The 27378-nt window shown below is 46.5% G+C and overlaps 1 protein-coding gene and 1 long non-coding RNA gene across 4 annotated transcripts in view; one reads left to right on the top strand and one right to left on the bottom strand.

The window, feature by feature from the left end:
- LOC138511259 (uncharacterized) overlaps nt 1-5149 on the top strand; it is a 197164-nt gene extending 192015 nt beyond the window's left edge. The window contains exons 2-3 of the long non-coding RNA XR_011280594.1: nt 4943-5013; nt 5112-5149. This is a non-coding gene — a long non-coding RNA (uncharacterized lncRNA). The remainder of the gene's footprint in view (nt 1-4942; nt 5014-5111) is intronic.
- Nucleotides 5150-6652: 1503 nt separating this feature from the next.
- The window catches only part of LOC138511257 (mitochondrial amidoxime reducing component 2-like), an 84021-nt gene continuing 63295 nt past the window's right edge, over nt 6653-27378 (bottom strand). For all 3 annotated transcript variants that reach the window (XM_069626808.1, XM_069626810.1, XM_069626809.1), the window contains exon 2: nt 6653-11142. In XM_069626808.1, coding sequence (XP_069482909.1) covers nt 9934-10944 — 1011 coding nt within the window. In that variant the 5' untranslated portion in view covers nt 10945-11142 and the 3' untranslated portion in view covers nt 6653-9933. The remainder of the gene's footprint in view (nt 11143-27378) is intronic.

The raw sequence follows: 27378 nt of genomic DNA, 5'->3' as shown, positions 1-27378 counted from the left end.
TGATGGAAGGGGGTCAGTCCACTGGCTCTCCATATGAGAAAGAATACAAAATCCTCATGATTACACAATGCTGCCTAGTGAGCAAAGCCCTAATTTACCACACCCAGAGGATCAAGAAATATCCGCCAGCCAGACCACTCAGACCTTCCAACAGCCAGCAACTACTCACCACTAGATTCAGATGGAAACGTGCAGGTAGCGCAAGCTTCCCCACCGTTGTGGCCAACCTCTGGAACAATCTCGTGCCCCATTTACGGTCTGAAGCGTCTTACCAACTCTTCAAAAAAACTAAAGACCCAACTAGCGCTCAGATGCCTGTGACTTGGTGCGTTGCTATAAACACTGAAATAAAATAAATCCTCGGTCGCCTCCACCTTATTCCTCAGCATGGGACTATTTTCTATGGCTGGGCCACCCCTTTTAGGTCCATGAGCCACCGGAATTATCCTAGCTGGTTTCTTTAGTCTTCCTGGCTGCTAATCGACTCTGAATTTCTTTGAATGTTTTAGAAAATTTGTCCTACTGAACTAGTATTCCCACCAGGGAGTCCTCTTGTTTCAGCCAGGCTGAATCACCAGTTGGGATTTTATTCCCATTAGGAGTGCAGCACAGGGTTACCGACTGGCAACAGTCTGTGCATGTTTTGTTCATTAGTATTTTGAATCTCGAGTGGCCTCGAGCTTCACCCTGCTGCACCTGAAATAGCACATACCTGTTTTACACACTTAACATAAGACCCCTTGGGGTCTATTTACCTTGAATTACCCCTGACTATTACCAGTAGTGCCTTCCACCAACTTCCTTTTTCTTCGCTTTACGGTGGCCACACTAGGGAGTGCACACACACACTACTGAATTGCCCCTAATACTACTCATCCTTATACACTCAACATTAGATAATGTCCTTTGCAAAAATAGATGCAACTACTGATAACAGAGCTGAATCATTAGGCTTCAGCGAAGAAGAGGCCAAGAGGATTTTAAGCCTCATCAAAACAACGGGTGACGAACTGGTCAGCTCTGACAAACCAGATGCACTAATTAAACAGCTTGAGTGGAAAATGCGTAGGGGGATAAATTTGAAATTACATGCGACTACTCTGGCACACTATTACAAGGCGCAAAAGATACCACGTGGATTGAGAGTGAATCTAGAACCAACACTGTGCAAAGAAAATCTGAACTTCGTAAAAAAATGGAGACAGATTCTTAATAAGTGCTCCCTTGATCTTATCTTGCTGACAATCGAAGAACTCGCACACAATCTGACATCTCTTGAAGAGGAAATTGATACAATCAAAATTACATTGAGTAAAAACTTCACAGCGGATCAACTCAAACAGATACTGGACGACACCAATGATAAATTGGCAAAGTATAAGCAAGAATTGGAGACGAAGAAAATTCGTAAATTCAGACGTGATACCCAGGACTACAAGTTAAACATAGTATATACTTGGCAGGAATACTACAGTCGCGAATACCAAAAACTGTACCTGCGAACCCAGACGCCACTTCCTCGGAAGCTTCCAGCACAGAAATTGAAGTGAATACCGAAACTGAAGCATCCACATCTTCCATCCCTAGGGGTGAGGAGACCACACCCGCAACTGTTCCTTTTTTAGAAAGGGACCTACCAGACGGGGACAAAGGAAGAACAAAATCCGAGAGGAGGAAACCAATAGCCAAAAAGACTTAGTTGTCAACATTTCATCCTATCAACTGTCTCGTATGGAATTACAAGTCCTCCACGAAGGCCTCTCATTTGTACCTCACCATAACACGAACCTTCTGAAGGAAAAAATTGACTTCTTTAGACTTATGCGGAAACTGAAATTGAAAGTATTCTTCAATGATCTTGAGGAAGAAGAGAATGTCAAAGAACCCTCCAGGTTCTTAGAGCTAACACCCAAAAGTGTCTTCAATCCTCCAATTAATAACCATGTATTGGCAGTGTTTGAAAAAACAGTCTTAGATCAATTCAAGAAAATTCCTTTTAGAACGAGGGACAGAGATAATTTCACCATGGGAGAACGCCAAACCTTGAAGAAATTACTTGACAACGACGATATCATTTTTAAACCAGCGGATAAGGGTGGTGCCCTAGTCCTAATGGACAAAGCAAAATACATCGCTGAAATTGAAAGACAATTGATTGATCGAGAAACCTAGCAAGAAATTGACTTTAATCCCACTGAACAACTGAGGGGATTGATCAGGGAAACACTGGATGAGGTTGAAGCAAGAGAGGTGATCTCCGAGAAAAAACGCATCCGATTACACCTGTTATATATATTCTTCCGAAGATTCACAAAAGACTTATTGATCCCCCCCGGCCGCCCAATCATAGCGGCAACTGAAAGCATATTGGAACCATTGGCGAAGTATTTGGACATTATTCTACAACCTCTGATACAGGATACTCCGACTTACATCAAATATATTACCCATTTCTTAACCAAACTGAAGGAGGTTGAATTTGTGAGCACCAGGGACATCCTTTTTACAATGGATGTAACCTCCCTTTACACCAACATTGTACATGAGGCTGGACTAGAAGCACTGGAATGGCTACTATTAAGGAATGATAACTGCTAGGGGGATAGATTATTTGTATTGACACTACTTAAATTAGTGTTAATGAATAACTTCTTCCGATTCCAAGATAGGTACTATCTACAAGTCTCAGGGACCAGCATGGGGGCCGCTATGGCCCCAACATATGCCAACACATACATGTACTATTTGGAAGAAGAACACGTTCTGACTTCCGCAAGGTGGTTACGACATCTGACAATTTTTGTTAGATACATCGATGATGTGTTTCGCATCTGGTCAGGTCCAGATGAGGAACTCTATGAATTTTTTACCATGATGAATTCTATGTACCCAAGGATCAAGTTCACTACCCAGACGAGCAAAACACAGATCAACTTTTTGGATGTTGAACTTTATGTTAAAGAAAACCGTCTGGAGACAAGAATCTTCACCAAAACAACTGATAGAAATAGCCTTCTATTGGCAACGAGTTTCCACCCTCAAAGGACGATTGACAATGTTCCCTTGAGTCAGTTTCTACGATACCGGAGGAACATTTCTGAAAACACCGAATATCAAAGACAGTCATCTCTATTATGTCAGAAATTTAGGGAGAGAGGTTACAACCCGTCGAAGCTGGCACAAATTGAAGAGAAAGTGGCGAATGTTGAAAGAGACACCCTCCTCTCACCCAAGATCAGCAAGAAAGATGCCTCTATGGTATATGTCACCACATACTCAGCACAGAGTAAGAAGATCAGGAGTATCATTCAAAGAAATTGGCCCATGCTGCAGATGGACCCGCGGACCCAACCCCTATTTCAAGATCTTCCTATTTTTGCCTATAGGAACAGTAATGTCCTGAGAAACAGCTTGGTGAGAGCAGAGCTATCGACCACTCCAATCACACAGACCAAACATAAAGGTACACAACCATGTCATAACTGCCAACATTGTAGTAACATTATACCAGGCAACATCATTTCGCATCCACACACTGGTAAACCAATCACGCTGAAACACTCATGCACCTGCGATTCCACGAATGTGGTCTACGCCCTGAAATGCCCTTGTGGTTTCTATTACGTGGGTATCACCACAAGAAAGGCTAAACTATGTTGGACTGAACATACGTCCAATATCCGGACCAAAAATCTGAGATCTCCGGTGGCAATGCATTTTGTTGAAGCAAGGCATTCAATTGCCCAACTCAAATGTATGATCTTGGAACAGGTCAAACTAAGTCCGAGAGGGGGAGATATACAGAAGAAATTACTCCAGAGGGAGATCAGTTGGATCGACCTGCTCGATTGCCTCAGTCCCAGTGGCATGAACTGTGAATTCGACTTAATGTGTTTTCTCTAATACAATCCACGTTCATTTTGTTGGTGTACTTGTAAATAGTGTTTTTTAATAGAGTCATACCAAGCTAACGGCTTGCATACAGATCATGGGTTCAAATGTATAAGTAGATGTGACACCATGGACTTTCACCATAGGAAACCCTCATGTTGGTAGGGCTCACGTTGTTAAAACTTTATATTTGACCCGGTAGATTGTGAACTGGTGACTAACCAGGAGTTTAAGTTTGGATGCATTGTGAAGGAAGAGGGGAATCTTCAGAGCAATAGGCTCACCAGAGTTGTAATGTGCATGACATGAGACAGCTGAGCGGTTCATGATAGAATGTCTAAAAAATAGTGTGTACATGGCACCTACAGCGCCACTATAGAACACGCCTTAATTTACTATATTGATAACTAGACTGACAGTCCAGGTGGGAAGGTTGCAGGCCAGTGCCTTAGGACCGACCCAATCTATAGGTCTGTCACTCTCCAGTACTTGAACGGTGGGTGGGGGTACGGGGCAGCTTTACAACTGCTGCCGTGCCCCTCCCCCCGCTAAATCTGTCTCCTCACCTTAGCAGGTGCTGGCACTCTGATTGATCACTCGATATAACCATGAACCTTATAAAGTGGAATTATTAACAAATCCAATACCATTGGCAACGCGGCGCATGCTCCGTGCGCGTCCTTAGCAACGACTGCTGAGACGCGTGCGCGCAGCACCACGATTAGCCGGAGTAGAATCTTTTGGCGGATTTGCCCATACAAAGATGGCGGTCCGCGTTGGGACGCGCATGCGCTTCGGTTCCCTGGGCAACGATAATAGCTTGGGTGAGCTGGGCAGCGCGTCCTCGAGGCGGGCTGCTACACTCAGTGTGCTACAGGCGATTTCTTTACTTACAAGTAAGTTACAACAATAACCGAAACGAGCACTAGTTATTAAAACGTCACCACAAGTGAATGAGTGTACAGAGGCGGCTTTTCCACCTCTCACCTAATGACATTTACTACGAGTACGTACGCTTTGAAGTCACCCTCTTCTTTCTTCACAATTACAGTTGCTCTCGGTTGAAGTAACTGCCCGACACTGCCACTACACCCGGCGAGACATCCACGGTCTTTCGACCGGGTGAGTTACGTTTAAATTATGTTCACAACACTTGAAAATCTGATCCCTCACCTATGATCTTTACAAGCTGTTTCTGCCATGTCATTTTAACTATACAGGTGGCCATGATTTTTCTATGGGTACCAAGGAAAGCAGGTCAGTTTATCTCTACCTTTGTGAGAAACTTATTTGAGTTTCTCCAAATTCTGCATGAATCTAATTAGTGTATCCTTATACCTTTAGGAAACCCCACTGAAATTTGAAAACTGAAATTTGAATCTTGTTGAAACTAAAAACACATCCTGCCCTGAAGATGGATTTTCTACAATCCGAAACGCGTTGGCACTGACAAACCTAATAGGAGTGTCTTTAGGAATATACTTCTGAGCTGAGTGAATGTGATTGCTCAGAAGCAGGGAATTTGAAATTGGACAATTGTTGTCTATTCAGTTTTGTATATGAATAGCTCAGTCTGACTATACTGCTAAAAGGTGTATTTTAACTTTGTTACCTACTGTGTATATGTGTTGTTACAGAGCATTCTGTCCAGATCAACTGAAATGCAATCCTTTGTTTTTGTACTATAAACTTACTTTTACTTAGTATCCTGTGAATTGAATTAATTGAGTCTCACACCTTTTACACATTGAAGTGTGGGAAGTCGAATTGATTTTCAATGTGAATGATACAACTTAATGGCACCTAGGTCAACCTATTACCTGTTTCGAGCCCAGCCGAATTCTATGTTCACTGGGGACCTACAGCGTGAGAGGTTTGTGTATACCTGGAGCACCATTGTAATACTTTAATACTTGAACAAACTGACCCCTTTTCTCTGAATTTCTTTGAATGTTTTTGAAAATTTGTCCTACTGAACTAGTATTCCCACCAGGGAGTGCTCTTGTTTCAGCCAGGCTGAATCACCAGTTGGGATTTTATTCCCATTAGGAGTGCAGCACAGGGTTACCGACTGGCAACAGTCTGTGCATGTTTTGTTCATTGCTAATCGACATTGGTCACGCCCTTCTCCTCAACATCCTGTACCACAGGATGAACTCTCAATGCCTCCAATTGGCCCTTATAGTTCTGAGTTCACAGCAATCAAGTACGGGGTCCTGCAAGCTAATTCTCATCACAATTCCTCTTCAACCTATATGTAGAACCCCTTATATCGAGACCCTTTCAAACACCCATTTCCAAAAATAAGCAGATGAACCACAAATATACTTCAAATTGGATCCCCTTCACAACTCCACACCCTCAATAGCAGTCTTTCCACCATCACTACTTGGATGGCAACCCTCTTCAAGCTCAATCCTTCCAAAATAGAATCCCTCCTCATTTGCCCTCAGAGGTACAAGCAACCTCACCCATGGATCAAAGAACTCACCACAGACAGCCCATATACATATTCTTTTCCACATCCGTCAAACCCATTGGCTTCACCATGGATCCCCACCATTCATTCATGTAGGGACAGCGCAGAATAAAAATTCAAATAAAATAAGTGTCTCTTTCTGCATATTTGTAGATTATCCTGCAAACTTAAAAGTTTAAATAAGAAAAACATTGTTGCCAATTTCAAACAGTATAACATAGGTTTCATTACCAAATCAGTCCAAATATGTATGCTGAATTCTTAAACTCCTTAGTGCCTCGCTTCTAATTCAGGATTGTGTTTTAATGCCTAAAGTAAATGCAGGCTTAGTAATCCTAGCCATGTTAAATCTACATGCAATTCATTAACACAAAAAAAATTACCATTACTCAAAAATACTCATCACTACTTTCATGCTGTGGATTTTTACTGTTTAGTTATATAAGCATCCTCATTCATGAGTATACATTTGGGAATCTCACTGTTGTAAGAAACAGATACAAACTTTCCTCAAGGTTAAATTTACCAGACTATTAAACTGTACGAGCTGTTTATCCTCCTATTACCGAATTGTTAAGTTTCAGTTTCCTGTTCTGATTGAATTCAGCTGCCTCCGCTCGATGGACTTCTTTAAAGTGGATCGCCGCAGATACCTAGTGTCCCCGCGTGTGAATGGCTCTTGTATGCCCAGCCAGTCTTAAGATAGCTGGACAGTACTGCCTACATAAGATTATGGGAAGGAGAAGAGTACATCATACACAACAAAAAGGATGTTACAATGTATGAATAAGCGAATAGTGAAGACTAACCGTATTCTCCGGGATCATACATGTTTGACATGCAGTCATTCATTGATTGGTATTAAAAAGGTATCTGTGTCCACCTTTATGAATCTATATACCAAATATTGCCATATTTTCATTAGGGAGACGTGATGGCTTGGGGAAGGAGTCTCATTTTATGTCTTTTGCTCGGTCTGTAGTACTTGCTCAAGTATCCCAGCTGACTAAAGAAATCACTAATATTACATTTATGTTCATAGACTCATTTAGGCAATTTATCCCAGCAAGAAGAAATTCCCCATATGGAATTCGTATTTGGCATGGTGAACAGTGTTGGATGTAGTGTTCTTTCTGAATTTTTAGAGATTCAGAAAATCTATACAGGTATTAAATGTAAACTTGGTATGCTCCCAAATCAAGCCGCTATCTCGGCATCTCAGCCACTGCCTCCCATTCTGTCACTGCTCTGCTTGCTGAGGGCTCCACACATGTACATTCTTCCACTACTCCATTAATAGATTAACTATGGAGATGAAACAGAGGAACCCATAGCTGGCCCTTGGATTTCGTTATAAAGGAACAGATCAACATACCATTATTCTCCGGGAGTAGGAGGTAGATCTTGACAGTCAATAACATACACAAATGCCTGTAATAACCAAGATCTGTCAATACGTGAGAACCTAAATGTTTTTAACTCTTCACATTGACAGATGCTTGAATATTTAATGTGTCTTTGAATTTCTTTCTCAGCCTTCATACCAATTAAAGCTCTACAGAGTCATATCTCAGTAAATCCAACCACATACCTGGATACCCTCTCTAAGCCACTTTGCAAAATTAAACATTGAATAACAGCTAAATGACTCACTGCAATTGCAACAAAACAAAATACTCCTGGTCGACTCAATATCCAACATTGTGAACCACTGCCTGGCATATTCATCAGTACTGAACATGAAAGCACTGCAAGCAAAGCAGCAGCCGCTTGAACATACACCACTTGAAGGAGGTAACAGCTTCTTGGAAAAACAATACAGAGCCACAATAGGATCAGCAATGCATGCAGGAATTGGAATTGTTTCAAATCCTTTAGAGTGAAGCATGTACTGCCACTCCCAAAAATACACAGCAGCCAGAAAGCTGTACTAGCTAAAAGCTGAATCAAGAAACAAATTCCAAACCAGAATTGTTACACTCTCAATTACTCCAAGAAGAGACCCCAACCCTCCATCCCAACTCAGCTTCTCACATTGATCGCTTATCTTCATGTGGGAAAGTAAAATTGGGGAGAAGGACCCAGGAATGTATAAGCTGTACCAACCGCCATGTCACCAAATATAGAAAAATATTTGACAAGTAATACAACCTTGAAACAACCATCCGGAACGGTTTGCCTGTCCAAGAGGTTATGTGCTATACTAGAGTATACCAGTGGTTTAAGCACTACACAAACAAACAAAAAGCAAAATTTAAATACATATACCGCCTTTGCACCAGTTGAAAAGTGTACCATTACACCTACTTAACAATCCCAACATTAGATATAAACGGCACAGTTGAAAGTTGTGCGATCTTCAGCCGATTGCATTGCATTGGTTTCTCACAAGTTCGGCCACATTACAGCTATCCTTTACAAACTACATTTCTCCACATTGACGCGGAGCCTTGTTTAAACTGTGTTTAGCTTCTAGTGTCATACACTTCAATCAACCTGCCTAGTCAGCAGGTAGACTGGGGGATGGGGAGGGGGTTTAAGAAAACCATGAAGTCCTGCAGATTCTCAGTTTGGACCCTTCCTCCACTTTGGGTAAGCAAAACATGACAATTCTTCACGGTGTCTGCAAAGGCCCTGTGGCTTCTCTTCCCACTACTGTGCAGATTATACCAGTCAATTTGTGCTCAAGAAAAAGTAGAGCGTGCACCTATTTTCTCTGTCTATTTTTAGAGGCGTCTTATTAAACTATGGGTAAGCCATTCATGGTTATAGTGTCATTTTATAATTTGATGGTTTATCTTTCCTATGACAATTAAAAAGTAAGCTTCTGAAATTTAAAAAGAAGAAAAAGCTGTCCAAGCAGGTCAGGATTGGGATCTTAATGCATAATTCTCCAACGCTACACCATTTACTTAGACCACTAAACCAAACATCTTGTTTACTGAGTTCATCACAGAATCATAAGCCAGTTGAAGCTGGGGGACTAGCATCGATGAAGTACACCTCTCCTCCCTGCATGCCGACTTGGCATTCTTTAGTGTATGAAGCTTTATTTTTAGTGATTCATTGAGAGTCATCTGTCTGATGAAGGAACTGAGACATTAAGGATTAGCACCACATGTTCATAATCATATACGCTTCCTTCTATGCCAGAACTTGCACATTGTGCACCCACACCTCCAACTATCATCCCATCCAGTCTCCCACCACCCTGAGCGGCACAAGACACATTGGTTGAATAGCTATAATCAAACAAAACATATGAAACGTTTGCGCACATTACTGGAATTTCTTAATTACCAAAGTGTTTGTGAAACATTCTGGATAAAATCAAATCTGTCCAAGCGAGATTAGGTGGCAGCATGGAATTTGGCCAACACTGTTGATGAAAGCAAATAATTACAAAGTGTGATGCCAAATTAGAAAGTCATGAGTTAGTTTGACATAAAATAAGCGCTGAAGTAATTGTTCAGAATGGCTGCAATGAAGCATTTTGTGAATCAACTGTTTGATTACAAGGCACTAGAGAAGATGGATCCTCCACTCATGGGCAGATCTTCAGGTCATTGGATAATCTTGTAGACTGGGTCACCAACATGGAGCATCCCCACTTTCTCAACTGCAAAATATTGTCCAAACAGTGGCGAGGATTTGTAAAGTGGTTTCTCCGATGGATCACACATACGATAGGTCTTCAGAGTGTCCAGGGGTTCTTTATGATCTATGATTCCAGTGTCCGGATCCACAGTGGTTAGGATGCACCTCGAGCAGGCCATTATCCGCTTAAGCTCAACAGTGCCAACAACAACATCATGCCAAGAATCCTCCTGAAAGGCGCTACAATCTGTGACCACGATGCATGGTCGGAAATTGTGTATGGACACTTTTTTAGCCAACTTTGTGTTTAGATCTTCCAAGGAGGTCTCCGAGAGAAGCATGACTGGGCTGGCATCTGGATAAGCTACCTGATCAGTGGGCCGGAAAACATCCAACTGGTCTTTCGGGTACCTTGGTTTCATATGAAGCTCAAACTGGACCAATCGATAGGGGTTGGTTTTCAGAAAGGTAGTGATCCAGTTAGCAACCTCATCCCCGCAGTCTCGGCCTTGGATGTCATTGCCAAAGATTCGGCAGTCCATTACTCTATTAGATTTAGGCAACTTAAATGGAATAAGTACATCTTCCACATCAGGGGCGTGAAGCCTCAAGTGGCTCCCGTCCTGAGAGATGGATATTAAGACCATCCGAGGCTCCTGACGAGCAGTGACCATGTGACCATCTTCAGTTACCACAAGCCAGTGTCTATCCCTGAGCTCTCCGTTCTTTAGGCCCATTTCCGTGCACTCTGCCTCTGAGATGGAAACTCCTTTGCAAGACTTGATGGGATATACAAAGAGCTGCGACACCACCCCAACTTGTTTAAGCCGGTCTGGTCTCCATGCAACATGCTGACTCCTAGATGACCACAGCCAGGCAGCAGCTATGGAAGTGCCCAAACCTGCTGCACAGAGCCAAGCGACACGGTGCTGGGATAGATGCTGAAGACCAGCCTGAAGAGCTGCAGAAATACTCATGGCTATAGTTGTGTACCTGAATTCTAAAACCAAATTGATTTGTGCAGGTTCTGCTCAGGGGATATTGTGTAGGAGTGTTTCCCTTGTGCCTGCAGAATACTAGGCAAAATCTGAGAAAATGTACATTCTTCTTATTCCAAAACTGCTCTTTTTGTTCCAAGATAGAGTGGCTCAATTCAGTTTCTGCTGGGCTTGGTCCTAGTAAAAAAAAAACAAAAAGACAATTAACAGCCTTCAGCATTTACCTCAAAGTTAAACAATCAAAATAACTGATCATTAAAAACTGTATCCGCTTTTGATGTATATGTTAAAAAGTAATTTCAGCATTCAGCCCATTTGTAAGCACTTGCAAAGCAAATCAGGAGATCAGAGTGGAGGTATATTAAGTACCAATCTACCTTAGTCAAGCAGGAAAGCCAGGATAACATTTTGGGTCTCCAGTTTGCGGAGTGGAAATTTTATCACTAGGCCACATCTCCTCTACTATTGAAACTGTAGAGACAGAAGAATGGGGAGAAGTATTTTTCTTACAGCATCTCTACTCCCTTTTACCTCCTTTAATATTAGAATTATATGGGTTCTCCCGACAAGACTATTCTGGATACATCTGGCTCTCTAATTTGTTAATGGGAAATGGATATCAAAATTGACAAGAAACAGACATGGACATCAGGACTTTAAAATCCTAGAATCTGGCAGCATACCATCAACGGAGGACCCAGCTTTCAATGCCAAAGAGGGTGAAGGGTTCCTCGTGGGGCACTGCTCCATATAATTCTACTACTTAGCTGTGGTAGGGGTGCACTGGGATCTGGGTGCCCTCCCAGCCTCTTCCCTAACTCCACACTCATACCATTACCACCAGACCTGCCTTCACTAACCTCCAACATTGTTGATAAAGTGGGACTAATAGTATTGCATTCAGAACCACTTGGGAAAGAAATTGGGAGAAATATCCCCCCCATTACTGCCGCGTGAAAATAAGTTTATGAAAAGCAATGAAAACAAATAGGGAGGAGCTGTAAGATTGGGAGGTCGGTAACTAGCTGTGCCCCTCAAAGTCAGTATTCTTTCTTCAAAAACACAGAGAGGCCACATTGCAGTGACATAGTCAGGAATACATGAGCAGCAACATGCTAAGAATGGACCCAGCATAGACAACCAAGAAAACAGCACCAGACACATTATATCAGACCTAACATTAAAACCCAGGGACGTTGTCTATCTAATAATCACGATGTTGCTCAATGTCCTCACTTTCTTTTCCAGCCAGATATATGTGTAACGCAGCACAGATGTCCTTGGGTCAGCAGGCCGGGGTGTCAGCGGCAATAAAAGTCTCTTCCCTCTCACTGGTATAGACCAAATCTTTCAGCCACTCCCCCTGCAGATTGGGGCCGATACCTATTTCCAGCATCAGAGGATACATTTTTGGCAACAATGCAGGCCAAGTTAAAAAGTATTTTCGTGACTATTGACACTTTGACAATATCTCCCAGTAAATATTTTAATGGAGACATCGTATTGGTTGATAGGAGGTCAACACCAGAACACATGTAATGAGTTAGCAGGAGTCAAACACAAGCATCAATCGCATCCGGGGAAAACTTAACTGAATTATACACTGGCCAAACCAGCTAAGTGTTTTGAACTGCATCAACCGGTAGCCGGCATTCATAGATACTTCCTTGGTCAATAAACAGCACCTCCTCCATTGAATGTCTGTAAATTCCATATCTAAATCTCGTTCTCATTTCAGGCCCACTGTTTTTGCACCCCAAGTTTCAAAATCATGCGCTAGTTTTCTCCCCCACCCGTTAAAGCAGTTAGACATTCATGTGTTTCCGGTTCCTGAGGGAAGAATGGCCACAACCACCGGGCGGCTGAACAATAGCGATTGTATTGCAGTACTTTAGTAAAGTTGTCCCCCATTTTAGCCCTGAAGTCGTCCAAAGACACGAATCGGCCACCAGGAAACAAGTTACCAAGTGCAAGCTGCTCTTCCTCACCCCAAGCTTTACATAATTCAGCATCAAATGTTGGAGGAAAACCTGGGTAGTTCCACAAGGGAACCTCCCTGTTGTAAGGAGTGGCAAGAGCTATTCAACAGAATATTCTAGCCCACGCGTTCACTGTGGTGCGCACAGGATCAAATGAACAGGAATCAACATACCTATACTGAAAATTACCAATTTAATATTTGTAGGTGCCGCCCCATATTTCTCATGGGATGAATAAACCACCTTCATCATTGAGGAGTGCCAATACCCTGCAAAATGTGACTGCGCTAAAAGGTAATAGAGCTCAAAATATGGCACTGCCACGCTCATATACCTCTACCCATTGTTCCAAGCTAATTTTAGCCACCCCCAAGAGGAACTCTAATGCAAGCGATTTACTTTGGGAAACAGAATCATCTTAAGCAGAGAAACTCATCCGTGCAGCAAGAGTGGAAGTCCGGCCCAGAACCTCAATTTGGCTCCAAGCAACTGCAAGTACCATGCGTGGTTATCAGAATAGCTGAGTGCTACGATCTGGAGACCAGTATACCATGGTATCTAAATTGTGAGGAACCCACCTGAAGCCCAACAAGTCCGCTATGGAGTTGTAGCGTCAGTAAGCGGAAAGAGTTCCAACTTGGATCTGTTCACCCTCTACCCAGAGTATCTGGAAAACTCATGTACTGTGTCCATCATGGGACCCAAATTAATCTTGGTGTCAAGGAGTGTCATCCGCATATAAAAGAAAATTACCTGCAGTGGTCTCATATGCAAATTCCCCCAGGCACATGCAACACTGATCCGCGCAGCCAGTGGTTCTATGGTGAGTGCAAAAAGTAAGGGAGGGAAAGCGGACACCCCTGCAGCGTACCCCAACCTAACTGCAACCTCAGCAACATATTGTTATTGGTGCAAACCCTAGCAGTGGGCCGTGAATAGAGCAGCCACACACACTTGGTGAAATATTGGCCACACTGAAATTGCTTCAGGACCTTGAATAAATACAACCATGACACTGAATGAAAAGCTTATTCTGCGTTGTGAGAAACCTAAAGGGTATTCTCAATCCTAGATCCCCCGGATCCTTTTTCAGGTGGCCATGGAAAGGCAATCACTCTTGGATCCCGAACCTGGGGGTGGAGAAGAGAGGAAGGATCACTTGGGTGGAAAGTCGAGTAGGAGTGGGTTACTCTTAAGAGAGACACGGTATCCCCTTGTCCTGTTGAGAATCAACCAAACCTTCCCCTGAACTTTGTAGGTTATTGTAAAGCTGTTCCCCCTCCTTTTCCCACATATAAAATTTGACAGTACTAAGTGGAATGAACACTACACAATTTCAGCACTTTAGTACTGGAACGAGGAAGATACCTACAAAGAGTTATGAGGGTCAGGCAAGTCTCATTTCAGCTCCACACCTGCAGCCTGTCAAGGGGCTGCCGGGGTATAAAGAGAGATCAGTGGAGCAGAGCCGGGAGCAAGAGGAAGGCTTGTGTGTGAGAGACAAGCAGGAGACCTTGCTTCAGAGGAGGCAGCCGTGGTGGGACCGGACAAGGAGTCAGGATGCCAGCAAGACTGGAGACCCTCGTTGACAGAGGATCAGGAGCTGCGAGAGAGCACCAGCACCAAGAAGAAAGGACGCGTCTGGAAAGAAGCATTCCGGTTGCCAGCGTGCAGAGAGAAGCATGCGGCAGGCGAGCAGAGCTCGAGAGGGTGTGCTTACCGGCTTCAGCGGTAAAGGAGAAGCAGAGAGAGCCGCCGGAAGGAGACTCAATAAGCCGGTGAGTGTCGGGGCGCTCCTACAAACACATATTGAATACCGAATTGAATGGAACTTTTAAAATTGAATAAAAACCTGAGCGGGGCGCTGTTGCGCAGCTAGTGAAATGGCTGCAGCCTGAGAGTGCTCCGGCAGAGGCTCAGTGAAATAACTGGCATCCGCACGTGTTTGACCGTGTGGCTCACTCCTTGATGCAAGGAAAGGAATGCTAAACCAGCCGCCACGGATATTAATGTACAATTGAGGCACGGGATACCGGAGGAGACCTGCATTGTGTGATTTGTGGTGGTGGCGGGTCCCCTCCCCCCCTACGGCGCCGGCCATCTGCTTCGAGGACGAGCCCGCAGCATTCTTTCTGAACTGTGTGTGGGGCTGGGGTGCCCCGCCGCCCTGCAATTCCTGTGCCTGCAGCCGACCCCGCGGCTCTGGGGCGGCCGGTGTCCAGGGGGCCGTGGTCAGTGGCGGCTCCGAGGCAGACACGTCGGGGAGCATCAGAGTCCGAGGGGACTCGCTAGCGCGCCGGACCGGGTGCTGGCGAGTGGAGCGGGCGATCACAGAGCAGGGGCGGTCCCAGCCCGGCTTGGCGCGGTGCTCCAGATTGGCGGTGGAGGTCTTTTAGATCCATCGGTGAGTTGGGGGGTCTGTGGTCCATTCTGGCCCCCCCTGTATCATTCTTGGCTGCTCCTACATCTCTGCCCCCCCCCCCTTGTAGTACGTGGGCACCTTCCAGTGTGCTGGGGGAGCTGTCTGGCTCGGGACTCTCATGGCACTGCCGCGGGGGGCGGGGGCTGCTGGCCTTTTCAGTCAATACTAATAGAAGTTGGAAGACGGGGCTTCCTCTGCCTGGGCTTGGAGTTGGGCTGCTCTACGGTGCAGTTCCATTTGAAAAAAAGCAAAAAGCGAAGTGTTCAGTGTGACGTTCTGTACCCTCTCTCGTCGCCTGCCCGATACCCCGCTGGTTCCTGGTCTTATGTGGGAGACCCCCCCCCCCATGTCTTGCAGAGTTTGTCCTTGTGTGGAGGTTCGTGCCTGTCTTTGCCGCTGCACGGATGCAGCACGGGTTCCTCCGCTGAACCCCGGATCATTGTGAGCTACGTAAGACGCGGTAGGCAGCTTCATCTTGGCTGGACTGCCTCCTGGGCGCCTGACTTCTCTTGGGCTCTGTCGCTATCTGGGGTGTCTGCGGGGTGCTCTCCATTCAGTGTATACCATTCGGGATATGGGGAACCAGAAAAAGCAATCCAAGATGGATCACTACACACGTGCTGATGCTCCACGGCGGGGCGACGACCCTGAGCCCCACTCAACTGGACATTTCTACCCTTAATCAGACCCTACTGGCGCTTAAGAGTAGCACGGACAGTCTGGGCGCAAAAATAGATGCACTTACCTATAAAGTTGATGTTTTGGCAGTTCAGATCGATAAGTTATGCGGCAGGATGACTGAGGCGGAACAGCGGATTGGGTCCGGTGAAGATAAGATTAAGGACCTGCAATGGGAGGTGGCCTTGTTGCAACAGACAGTTAAAAAGCTGGCCGCTAAGAACGATGATTTGGAGGGAAGGTCGAGGAGAAATAACATCAGGATCACCGGGGTTGCTGAAACCACTCCAATAGATAACATGGAAGCGTTTGTGGAAAAACTACTTAAGGAGATTCTGGAGAACCCACTGGTCACAAACATGTTTATGGTGGAGCGCGCCCACAGGTCTTTGGCGGTCAGGCCTCCACCTGGGGCCCCTGAAAGAGCTATAATTGCACGCATTTCTTTTATCGGGACCGAGATACTCTGCTTCGGGCAGCACAGGCCAAGGGGCCGCTGAGGTGGGGCTATGCAACTATTAGGCTGTTTCCGGATTTCAGTCAACAGGTCCAAGAGCAACGGAAAACTTCAAGCAGCGAAGAACACCCTCAGAAAGAAAAACATACAGTACTCTATGATGTACCCGGCTAAACTCAGTGTGGAGTATGAGGGGGAAGACCATTTTCTTCACGTCATCTGAGGCAGCAGAGAAATTTGCTCAGGAAGTCCGGGCCCCGGGAGCATCCCCCGGCCACCAGCCGTAGCTGGCTGGGGGAACAGGGGGGGGGGTTTAGTCATGCTTGCGGTGGTGGTCAGATCCCTGTCTTTCAGCTAAGGAGACCACCTTGTGTTCAGCTTGATTTGACCCAATTCTTTTGGTATGAATAGCTACATTGAGCCAAACGAAATATGTGGTAGCCGAGCCTCTTGCCATTGAGAGGCACAGCGGCCGCCAGCTCCCCCCATTGCCCAGCGGCGCTTTTTTTGGGGGGATTAAGTGTTATGGTTGTTGGTTGGGTCTTGGTGGCCGGTAGGTTGTTGTTTCTGGCGTGGGTGGAGGGGGGGGGGGGGGTGCTCCGGTTTTTCAATTGTTCGGGGGGCTATGTTTGCTGGTTCCCCGGTTAAGAGGGTTTGGGGGGGGGGTTTGCCCTTCTGAGCCATGTATGCCTTTGTTTGCGTCAAGTGTTTTAAAATGTATGCAGTCCTTTATTGGGATTTCCTCTGTTTGTAACAGGCATGTCCATTTGTTTTTTGACTTGCACAAATAGTGACCACCTCACTGGGTACTCGCACGTCAGCCAATTCCGAGATAGTTCTACTTACATGGAATGTTCGGGGTTTCACCAATGCTAAAAAGACGCACCTCATTTCTAACTTTGTCCGAAACCATCATGTTAACGTCCTATGCATACAGGAGACTCATATAGGCAGGGATCGCAATCCCCCTGCCTTGTCTGGGTGGAGTGTACATAGATATGGCTCTTCCTATTCGTCCCATTCCCGAGGGATGGCAATATACATTCACCGAACCTTGGAATTCAAACTGCACAAGCAGGTTTCGTACGACGAGGGCCGGTTCATTCTTGTGGCTGGAGAGATTGCAACTTGGCCTGTTATATTTGTAAGTATGTATGACCCCAATTATGACCTTCCCGAGTTTTTCCTGTCTTGCTCGGAACACCTCCGGACATTCCCGGGGTATGATGAGGTTTGGGTGGGAGATTTTAATGTAGCCCTTTCGGCCTCGCTAGACAGATCAACACCAGCTCCTAGACCACTTAGCCGGGCTGCTCAAACATGGAATTCCATGGCCTCAGATTACTCCCTGGCGATATTTGGCATTGGCATCATCCAAACGCCCGGGACTATACATTCTATTCTGGTGTACACGGGAGTTCCTCTAAAATCGACTATATTTTTCTGTCCACAGAACTTTCTCGGGTGGCGGAGGGCGCAGTGATTCTTCCTCGCACTCTGTCGGACCACTCCCTGGTACTGGTGAGGCTTAGGAGTCCCCTTTACCCCCTAGACAGCTTCGATGGAGGTTTAGAGCCCCAGCTCTGGAAGATGCTCGTTTCGTGAGGACCTGCACCGGTCCATTGTAGAATTATTTCAGTTAAATGAGGGCTCTGTCTCTAGCCCCGGTGTCCTGTGGGAGACTTAAGGTCTACCTGCGGGGCCCGTGTATAATTCAGGAGGGAGGGGTCCTGAAAGATATTCGCCGGGCGATTGCCCGGTGGAAGGGGAAAGAGCTCCTTCTCGGGGTTTCCGACTCTCCCACGTTCCATGCTTATCTTTCGGCCAAGAAACGAGAAATTCATTCATTAATGGACAGCGAGGAGAGGTTCCTGGGTGACCCGGTGTTGGTGGCGAGATTTGTGGAGGGTGATCGCCCGAGTAGGACCCTTACCTGAGCCATAAGGCAGGGGCACCGTTTGGAACCTATACTGGAAGTGAAGCCCCCCTCGGGGGAGCCTGTCAGAGACGTGGTGGGGATAAACAGGGTATTTCACCAGTTCTACAGGAAGCTGTATTCCGCTTGTGGGGGGGCTGGGCACGATGTCATTGTGCAGTATCTTGATAGGGTGGCCCTGGGCTGGCTTGATTCATAGCTTGCGGCACTTCTCAATGTTCCCCCCACTGTGGAGGAACTTTGTGGCATAATTCGGTCGCTCCCGAATGGCAAGGCCCCCGGTACGGACGGGATTACGGCCGAGTTATATAAAGCTTTCCCTGATTTACTCATTCCTCATTTATATAATATGTTTGAGGAGGCTGCCTCCTCCGGGGTACTGCCGGAATCCACTAGAACGGCCTTGATCACGGTATTGCTTAATCCCAACAAGGACCCTAGGAAGTGTTCATTTTATCGCCCCTTGTCTTTGATAAATAGGGATAATAAAATTTTTGCGAAGTTACTTGCGGACCGGACCCTCCCTCATATGCCCGCTCTGATTCTTTCGGACCAAGCGGGATTAATTCCTGGCCGGTCGACAAAATAATTTGCGTAGGCTGTTTACATTAATTCATAACGTGAACCCGGACGTCCCTATCGCCGCGGTGGCTTTGGACGCGGAGAAGGCGTTTGATTCGGTGGAGTCGCCTTTTCAGTTCGAGGTCCTTTGGCATTCGGGCGTGGGTAACGCGTTTCTTCACTGGACCAAGTTGCTGTATTCAGCCCCCCGCGCTCTGGTATACACGAACGGAGTTCAATCCTCTCCTATTTAGCCTACCCGGGGGACTAGGCAGGGCTGTCCCTTCTCCCCTCTCTTGTTCGCTCTGGCTATTGAGCCTGTGGGAGTTCCACTCCCATCGTGGTGTGACTATCCGTTCTCATGTATCCATTGTCTCCCTCTATGCAGATGACATGCTGTTATATGTAAAATACCTTTGGCTTAATTTACCACCGGTGTTGGAGGAGATAACTGCTTTCGGGGCTATTTCTGGCCTACAAATTAACTGGTCTAAATCCGAAGTTCTTCCAATCACTCCTGGGGTCTCCGCTCAGGATGTCGGTGTATCCTTTGCATGGTGTCCACGGGGAATACGTTACTTAGGCATAAAGTGTCCACCTCTCCTACTAGATTATTCAAGGAAAACTATATCACTGCCCAACAGCTTTTGGAGCACAAGGTATGGATAAGACTTCCCTTGTCTCAAGCGGTCCGCATCTCTCTGTCTAAAATGGTTATCTTGCCGAAATTACTATATGTTTTTCATAACGTCCCAATATGGCCCCTACTTCCTTTTGGAAACGAATAGGCGCTTTAATGTCCAAACTGATCTGGGCAGGGAAGCCCTCTCGCGTATCTTTATCCATGCTATGCTGCACGTCTGCCGAGGGGGGGCTCGAGGTCCCTAATCTTTTCCTTTATTATCTTATTGCTCAGATCCAAAACTCAATTTGGTGGTGGTCTACCTCAGACTGTTGTCCTCACTCCCAGCTTGAGAGGGCCATCGCGCAGTCCAGTGACTTGCGGGGCTTTCTCTGGGCTGTCCGGGAGCGTCATGTAAAGGTGGAGATCCAACCCCTCGAGATTACATTGAGGGCCTGGGATCAATTGGCGAAGTGGGCGGGTCTGGGTCCGTGGTATTCCCCGCTGATGGCTATTTACAGGGTCCGTGGGATGCCCCTCACATTCGAACATATACTTATTCAGCATTTCCAGGCCTTGGGTATCTCCACGCTGGGGGATGTTGCACCACATGGTATATTCATAACTTGGAGGAACTTAAGTCGCGGGGCGTCTGGTCTCCGCTCACTATGCTGTTGTATTTTTGTCTTCGTGAGGTGTTGAGGTCGAGATGGCCGGATTTCCCCTTGGCGCCAGGCGTCTCCCCAATTTTGGAGTATGTTACAAACTCGGCGTCCTCTAGAAGGGCGCTTTCATCTCTGTATGGTATGGCTAGATCGTTAGTGTCTCCCTCATCATCCCAATATAGGACTAAGTGGGAGGGCTGCTTAACACAATCTTTAACGGAGACACAATGGGGTGGTGTTCTGGGTCAGTCTAAATCAATCTCCATTAATTGCCGATATCACCTGATTCATTATAAGTTTCTATATCGGTTGTACCACTCTCCCTTGGCTTTGCACAAAATATTCCCACTGAAATCTTCGAATTGTAAAAGATGCCAACAGTCTATGGCCGACTTCTTCCATGTGGCTTGGCTTTGTCCTCTTATTCAACCCTTTTGGAGGGCCGTTGCAGACACTATGGGAAAGATGATTGAAGATTCAATCCCATTCACTCCTGAAACTTGGCTGCTGGCATTGGTGGATCTTCGATCTAACAGCGATAAATGATTGGTGAGCATGGCTTCCGTGGTCACCAGGTCATTAGTGGCCTGTGCTTGGGGAGCGGCTGCGGCTCCTACCCTACACCACTTGGTTGAACTCTATGTCGTTATGTGAACGTAGAGAGTCGCAGTACAGTCAGTCACTTCTGCCCGGTGGCAGACCCAGGGACAATTGGGGGGCCTTCAGGAGCTACCTGGCTGATGGACAGTGCAGCGGGTGGGCTTCACCTTCCCAGGATGCTCCGGAAACCAGTCGGACAATCCCTTGAAGGTGCCTGGACATTGAATTGCCCCCCCCGCTCTGGTGTGATCTAGTCTAGTAGCCACCGCCTGTATTGTGACAATTAACTATATGTTCTTTATTGTATTTGTTGGAATTTTAGCTGTGACTTTGACGCGCTACTCTGGTATTTATGTGGGGCTCGGATGGGGATGGTGGGTGGGATGGGTTATGTTCTGGATACTGTAAAGCTGTTGTGTTGTTTGGTATGTAACTTACATTTAATAACAACAGTTTAAAAAAAAAATTGAATAAAAACCTACATGGGCCAAGCAAATACAGTGCATAACCCAAATGCCCATGTGATAAAGAATTACAGAAAAGGGGACATGTGTGACAGAGTGTCATAATAAGGTGGGTGTGAGCAAAACACCCTTAAACTGAACTTGTATATATGAATGCAGTGCGACAAGGCCAAAGACTTGAAAGGATGTGTGACAAGTGATGGCAGAGCCAAGAGGCCGACACGGAAAAGCCAGAGGATCGTAATTCTACACATCAAAGCCAAGAGGCCCATAGTCACGGATCCTGGTTGCACGACCTGTGATGGGTGGACCGCTCCATCTGAAAACTGTGCCTGGACCTGTGAGCCCTAAATGTTGAAAACCAAAGACATTGTGATAATGAAGTTAAAGTCTTGGGGAAGGGAACCCTGAGACTTGAGGAGCTACATGTGTGGTCTTGAGAGAAAAAATCTCAAAACCTTTTGTTTTCTGTGAACTGTGTTGCTTGGAACATGGGGAAGGGAACCCAGAGGATTGGTTTTGAACTGTATCCCCTTGAACTGGAGAAAGGTAATCTTGAGACTTTTTTGTGGAACTTTCTTATACTTGGAAGGGATGCCGAAAGAAAGCTGCGAGCTGAAGATGCTCAGAACTTTTAATTGAACACTATGGGCCTCATTACAAATCAGGCGGTCCGGAAATAGCAGTGGCGGTAAACCCGCCGCCACCGTTGTTTCCGGACCGCCTGATCCCGACTCCTGCAGGCGGGAGGTGATGTTCCCACCAGGTCTGACCTGGCGGGTTTAACACGAGATGCTGCCGGCGTTTCCATGATCCCCATTCCCATAGGACTCAATGGGAATGGGGATTAACACCATTCCGCCTCCGTGATTCCCGGGAAACGGGTTGTAATGCCCCGGTAATTCCGGGAATCACGGAGGCGGAATAGTAATACGAGTCCGGCGGTGACCAGGCGGTTTTACCGCCTCGGTTACCGGCAGACTCGTAATGAGGCCCCATTTCTCTTAATTTCCCATCCCTATGCATTGGTTAGCTTTAGTTGTGAGGGGGAAGTATGGTCTTTGACACAGAAAGACTTTTAAGTTGAACTCTTTGACTCAGACTTTCCTTAGCTTCGTTCAAGTAGGAAATCCCCACCTTAGCATAGGGCAAGTTAGGCCTTCTACCATCCTGACATGTGATTTAATAAAGTATTTTACTTAGACCTTGAAGTCTTGTTGTCTGTGGCTTGCTTCATGATGCCTTCACAGCGTCCAGTGAGGCTGCACCGCAGTGGCATGTTGGTTAACTTCTCTAAGCCTGTATTCTGAAGTAGGGTATGGTTAAAGAAAGCAGAGGCTGGCAATTGAACCACCTTTCATACTTCACATATTCAGTCTGCTCTGTAAATACTACTGTGTACAGTGTGGCAAAACGCTACCTACAGATTCTTTCTTTATTACAGGCATACCGATAGGTGTAGTTACTACTACCACTGAAGGGATTCCTGAAAACGCACCCATTTCAGAGTTTACCACTGGTATAGTAGTAACAGTAAGGTTATTGCTGGATTATAATTTTTTTCCCAACATCAAACTGATGGTGGCAATTGTTATGTACAGTAGTGGTACGTACCACTGCTGCACATTCTTTTTTCAAATGCCCAAAAGGCTAAATTCAGTCCCTTTTATTGTTACATGGGTGAGGCGGTGAGAGGATGAGAGGATGGGCAACACAGATGCCCACTTTGTCACCTCCTCATTCAATTGGAGGGTCATGCACTTGCACTCTCTCCCTCCCCCTCTGCACACACAAAAGACAAATCTTTTTGGGAATCAAACGTTTATATAGGACGGCTAGACCCAACTGACTTGCTGCAGGAATCGGCGATTGGAGATTAGGGAGAGACCACACCCATGGTTTAAGGATCTAAGCTGCCATGGACCAGTATTTTATTTTTAATTTTGGGAATTGATCCAAAGCACGAGGACCTACCACAAGACAATGACAAAAAGTTTGCATCAGCAATTCCTTCCAGACGGGACCACAATCTCCATGCCTACTGATGCCAGAACCCTTCACTAGGGGGGGGGGGTCTCAGTTCCTCAGAGGGGTCTCAAACTAGACTGGACAGGGTCAAGTAGGTTGGTGGCTTCAGTGAAAAAGCAGAGTTGCTTGTATGCTGTGCGGTTCATGGGTTTGGCCATGAAACGGGTGTTCGAAATGGGGTGGTATTTCTGGGGAATTAGAGGGTAGAGCGTAGGTTTCTTGAGGTGGGGTTTGATATAGGAGGTTTTACAGGCTTCCCGGAAGATTCCTGATGTGAGAGATTGGTTAAGGATTGAGTGTGCAATACTGCCTGCGCAAACTGACGTTAAGATGTTTTTGCTGAGAGTTGGTGGGTATGGGTCTTCAGGGGATCCCGACGGGCAGCTTTGCGCTAGAAGCGAGACGAACTCCTGGCGTGAGATCGAGGAGGTTTGCATCGGGAGGGAGTTGGAAGGCTTGAGTTTGCACAGGTTGCGGCATGGACAGTTAACGGAGGGCAGGGGAGGGAGTGAAGGAGGGGGGTGGAGGGGAAGAGTGTTGGCAGGGTGAGGGATGGGGTGGCCAGCGGAGGGCATGGGGGGGGGGGGTGAAGGTGGATGGATGGGTTGAGAGGAGGAGGGGAATAGAGCCAAGACCGGGCTGGGAGCGGGAGGGGAGATTTGGGTGCTTTACCAAGCAGGCAAGGATTGAGGTCTGGGTTGGAGCAAGGGTGATGCTAAGTGGGGCTTACGGTGGCTGAGGCCTGGGTCTTTTCTTGTCTTTCGGGTGGCCCATGGGATGTGGGTGAGAGTGGGGACAGGGGAGCTGTTGAGGTCAGGGAGTTGGCCCGGGCTACCCTTGCTGCACTACACGAGAAGTGTGAATTTGGGGGGAGAGGGAAAGGTCTTTCAGGAGAAGTGCAACGTGGGAGCGGAGGCAAAGTTGTAGTGGGGTGGTTGGAGCGGCAGGGTTGGTGGGGCTGGGTAGGTGAGAGGTGAAAGATGCTCAGGGTGTTGATGTTTTCAAGCGTAGCTCACCAACATGCTGCTCTGGCTTGGGAGGAGCGAGATCTACTTTAAGGTTAAGGGGGGGTTGGACTTGGTTGGTGGTGGGGTGTATAACTCAGAGTGGTGGAGGGGGTAAAAGGGGCTGTGTGTGGGGGTGGTTGGGCTAGGCAAGGAAGGGGGTGGGGGTTGGGTGGAGCTGGCATCATTAGACTTACTGACAGGCCAGCGTGCAGCTCTGATTTGGTTGGTTTGGGGCATGGTGTCTGTCTTGTGGGTAGGATGTGCCCCTAATTGAAAGTTCACACAGGTCGGAAGGTGCAGCTGGAGTAACGACGGGCCGGGTGGAGGAGGAGGCTAGAACCCGAGAGCACAGATGGACAACAGCACCTGGAGTTTAAAGGCCCATAGGGGGAGAGTGTGCCTAAGCAAACACAGCAGGGAGGATGCACCCAGGTTAAATAGAAAACAGCAGGAATGATGCACCTAAATTTAACAGAACACAGCAGTGGAGAAGCACCCAGCTTCCAGACAGCATAGCAGGCAGCAATGCACCTCTAGTTAGGAGAACACAGCAGTGGAACGCAGCAAGCTTTAAGAGAACACAGCAGGCAAAACACCTGAATTTGAGACACAGCAGCAATTTGAGAAACAATCGGATTTGAAATACTTGAGGAGTGGGAGAGGTGCCTAGGTTTGAGCCAGCAGCAAATGGAAGAATGCCTAAAGTTGAGGCAAAGCAATAAATGGAGGAGCTAAATTAGAGGCACAGCAGCAATCGGAGAACCACATAGAATTCAGACACTTGAGCAGTCGGAGAAACGCCTAGGTTTGAGATGCAAATGGAGAAACACCCGAGTTTGGAACACAGCGATGAATGGAAATATGCCTACATTTGAGACACTCGAGTAGTGGGAGAAAACGCCTAAATATGAGACAGCAGTAAATGAAAAAACACCTACATTTGGAACACAGGAGTGATTGGAAAACTACTTACTAGCCGACTAAGATGGGTGTGCTATGTTATGTAAGGTAATAAGAGCGGTACAGATTTACTGGAATACAGTAATTGCTGTACTCCCCACCCAGACCACTTACCTTATCAGTCGCTGCTGGTTGACAGCGGCAGGCTTCCCAGGTAAACAAGGGCTGGAGCTGCTACCTTCGGGGGCTGCCCTTTGCCTTGTGGCCCTTAGCCAGAGGCTGCCCTGGACGGACGCCCTATTAGGGGTGCAAAGGCCAATCAGGGGCAGTGGGAGGTCTGGGAGGCAGGCAGATAACAGTCCGGAATTGGAGGTGTTGAGCGCCGGCTCAAATTACTTTAGCAAAGGACTGGATTTACACAAAAATGCAGTGGGGATAACACTGCACCCCAAATTGAGATTTACCCCAGAGCCAAGAGTGCAGGGGCCAATAAAAGGCAGCAGGAGGGCTGGCAAGCAGGCAAGGAGATAACTGTTGTGCGGATGAAGAGTAAATATTTACCAATCCCAACCAACCGGGTTTATCCAATCATGGCCTGGTAATATGTAAATCTCCAGAGAGCCTATGCACCATGTTTGTATATGTTAGAATCTTGGTAGGGCTATATCTGCGCTTCCATGATAGTAACACCTTATGTGCTACAAAACCATGTACATGTATGCTTCTTTAGACACAAATCAAATACTTTAGCTCCAAGATAACTGCTTAGAAATAACATTGCAGGCCCTTCACATAAACTCTGATGTTACTGCATGATTGAGCTAGCTCAGAGTTCCCAGAGGAATGTGCTTCGGGTGTCAAGGGGCAAGTAGTGGTTGGGGTGGTTGGGGAAGGCTATAGGGACTAGCTTGTTCCAGGGAAGTCAGTCAGTGAGTAAATAACCAAACACCCACAGGATGCGTGACTCTCCTCACATCTCATCTCATCTCATCTGTTCACGTTCCATGAATATACTTCGGGCTTATCGGCAGCGCCTTCGGCTCCACCTAATGGTCAAAACCAAAAATTATGGGGCGTCTGTCAAGGGGCCAGAAAGACGCAGATGGCGGAGACGACATCCAGTCCCATAACAAAGGATTTAAAAAAAAGTAATGACCCAAAAATGAAATAGTCACGGTCAATGTCCATAGTTTTAAAAAAAAAAAAAAATACTTGAATCCTGAGTAACATGCGTCATGGATGAAGTTTTCAAAATGGACCCATCAAAAAAAAAAGTGGAAGGGATAGTATGGATTGATGAAATGGAACAGTCTCTGACATGTTGTTCTGGAAATGTCTCACCACCAAAAGTGTAATACAAGAGGTGATGGCGGAAAGCTTTAGAAATAATCTTAACCTCTGGTGAAGTTCTGGGCAACCCTCCAAACCATCTTTCTTTAGCCTGTCAAGCCATTACAGAAAGGCGAAAGACCATATGCAAATCAGGCTCGGACCCAACCTAAAAGAGGCAGTCTAGCTCGAACAGCTGGGTCACATTCGTTCTGCACGAGAACACAAGCACCCGCAGAAGGGGCCTCAGGCCATCGAAAAGCCGGTGAGCAGTACAGAAGTGCTTGGATTGGGACTGTGCAGGCTGGCATTCATTTTGCAATCCAATGGGCGTCAGCGCCAAGAACAAATGAAAAGACCCAAAGTTGCCATGTTGGGGCAGTCTGATCTTGGACAGAAAGGTGCCAGTCTTGCCATGATGTCCCACGCAGACACGCATTTTGTCAGGCTGTGTTAAGAGCTCGTGTAGGAACCCTGTTCTGAATGAATTCGCTTAAACATTGCCTACATATACGATACCTTGCTCCATGAAAACCAGTCTCAACGGCCAATGCCAAGCTGCATATTGACCGCTCCCCTCCACTGCTTTCCATCCCCTGTACTTCGGCATCTTTCAGTTATTCAGAGTTCGCACACAGACCTCAGGGGCCCACAACCTGCAACTATTCAGATGTTTTTGACTATGACTCCCAGTACCCCTCTCCATTGTCAATGGTGGCCAGGGCTGATGGGAGTTGTAGTAAAAAACATAAGAGCAGCCACATT

This window comes from Ambystoma mexicanum, chromosome 6p, assembly GCF_040938575.1.
Source record: "Ambystoma mexicanum isolate Mex_15411 chromosome 6p, UKY_AmexF1_1, whole genome shotgun sequence".
Lineage (NCBI taxonomy): Eukaryota > Metazoa > Chordata > Amphibia > Caudata > Ambystomatidae > Ambystoma > Ambystoma mexicanum.
The sequence above is the reverse complement of the archived record's forward strand: the minus strand, read 5'-3'. Positions and strand labels throughout refer to the sequence as shown.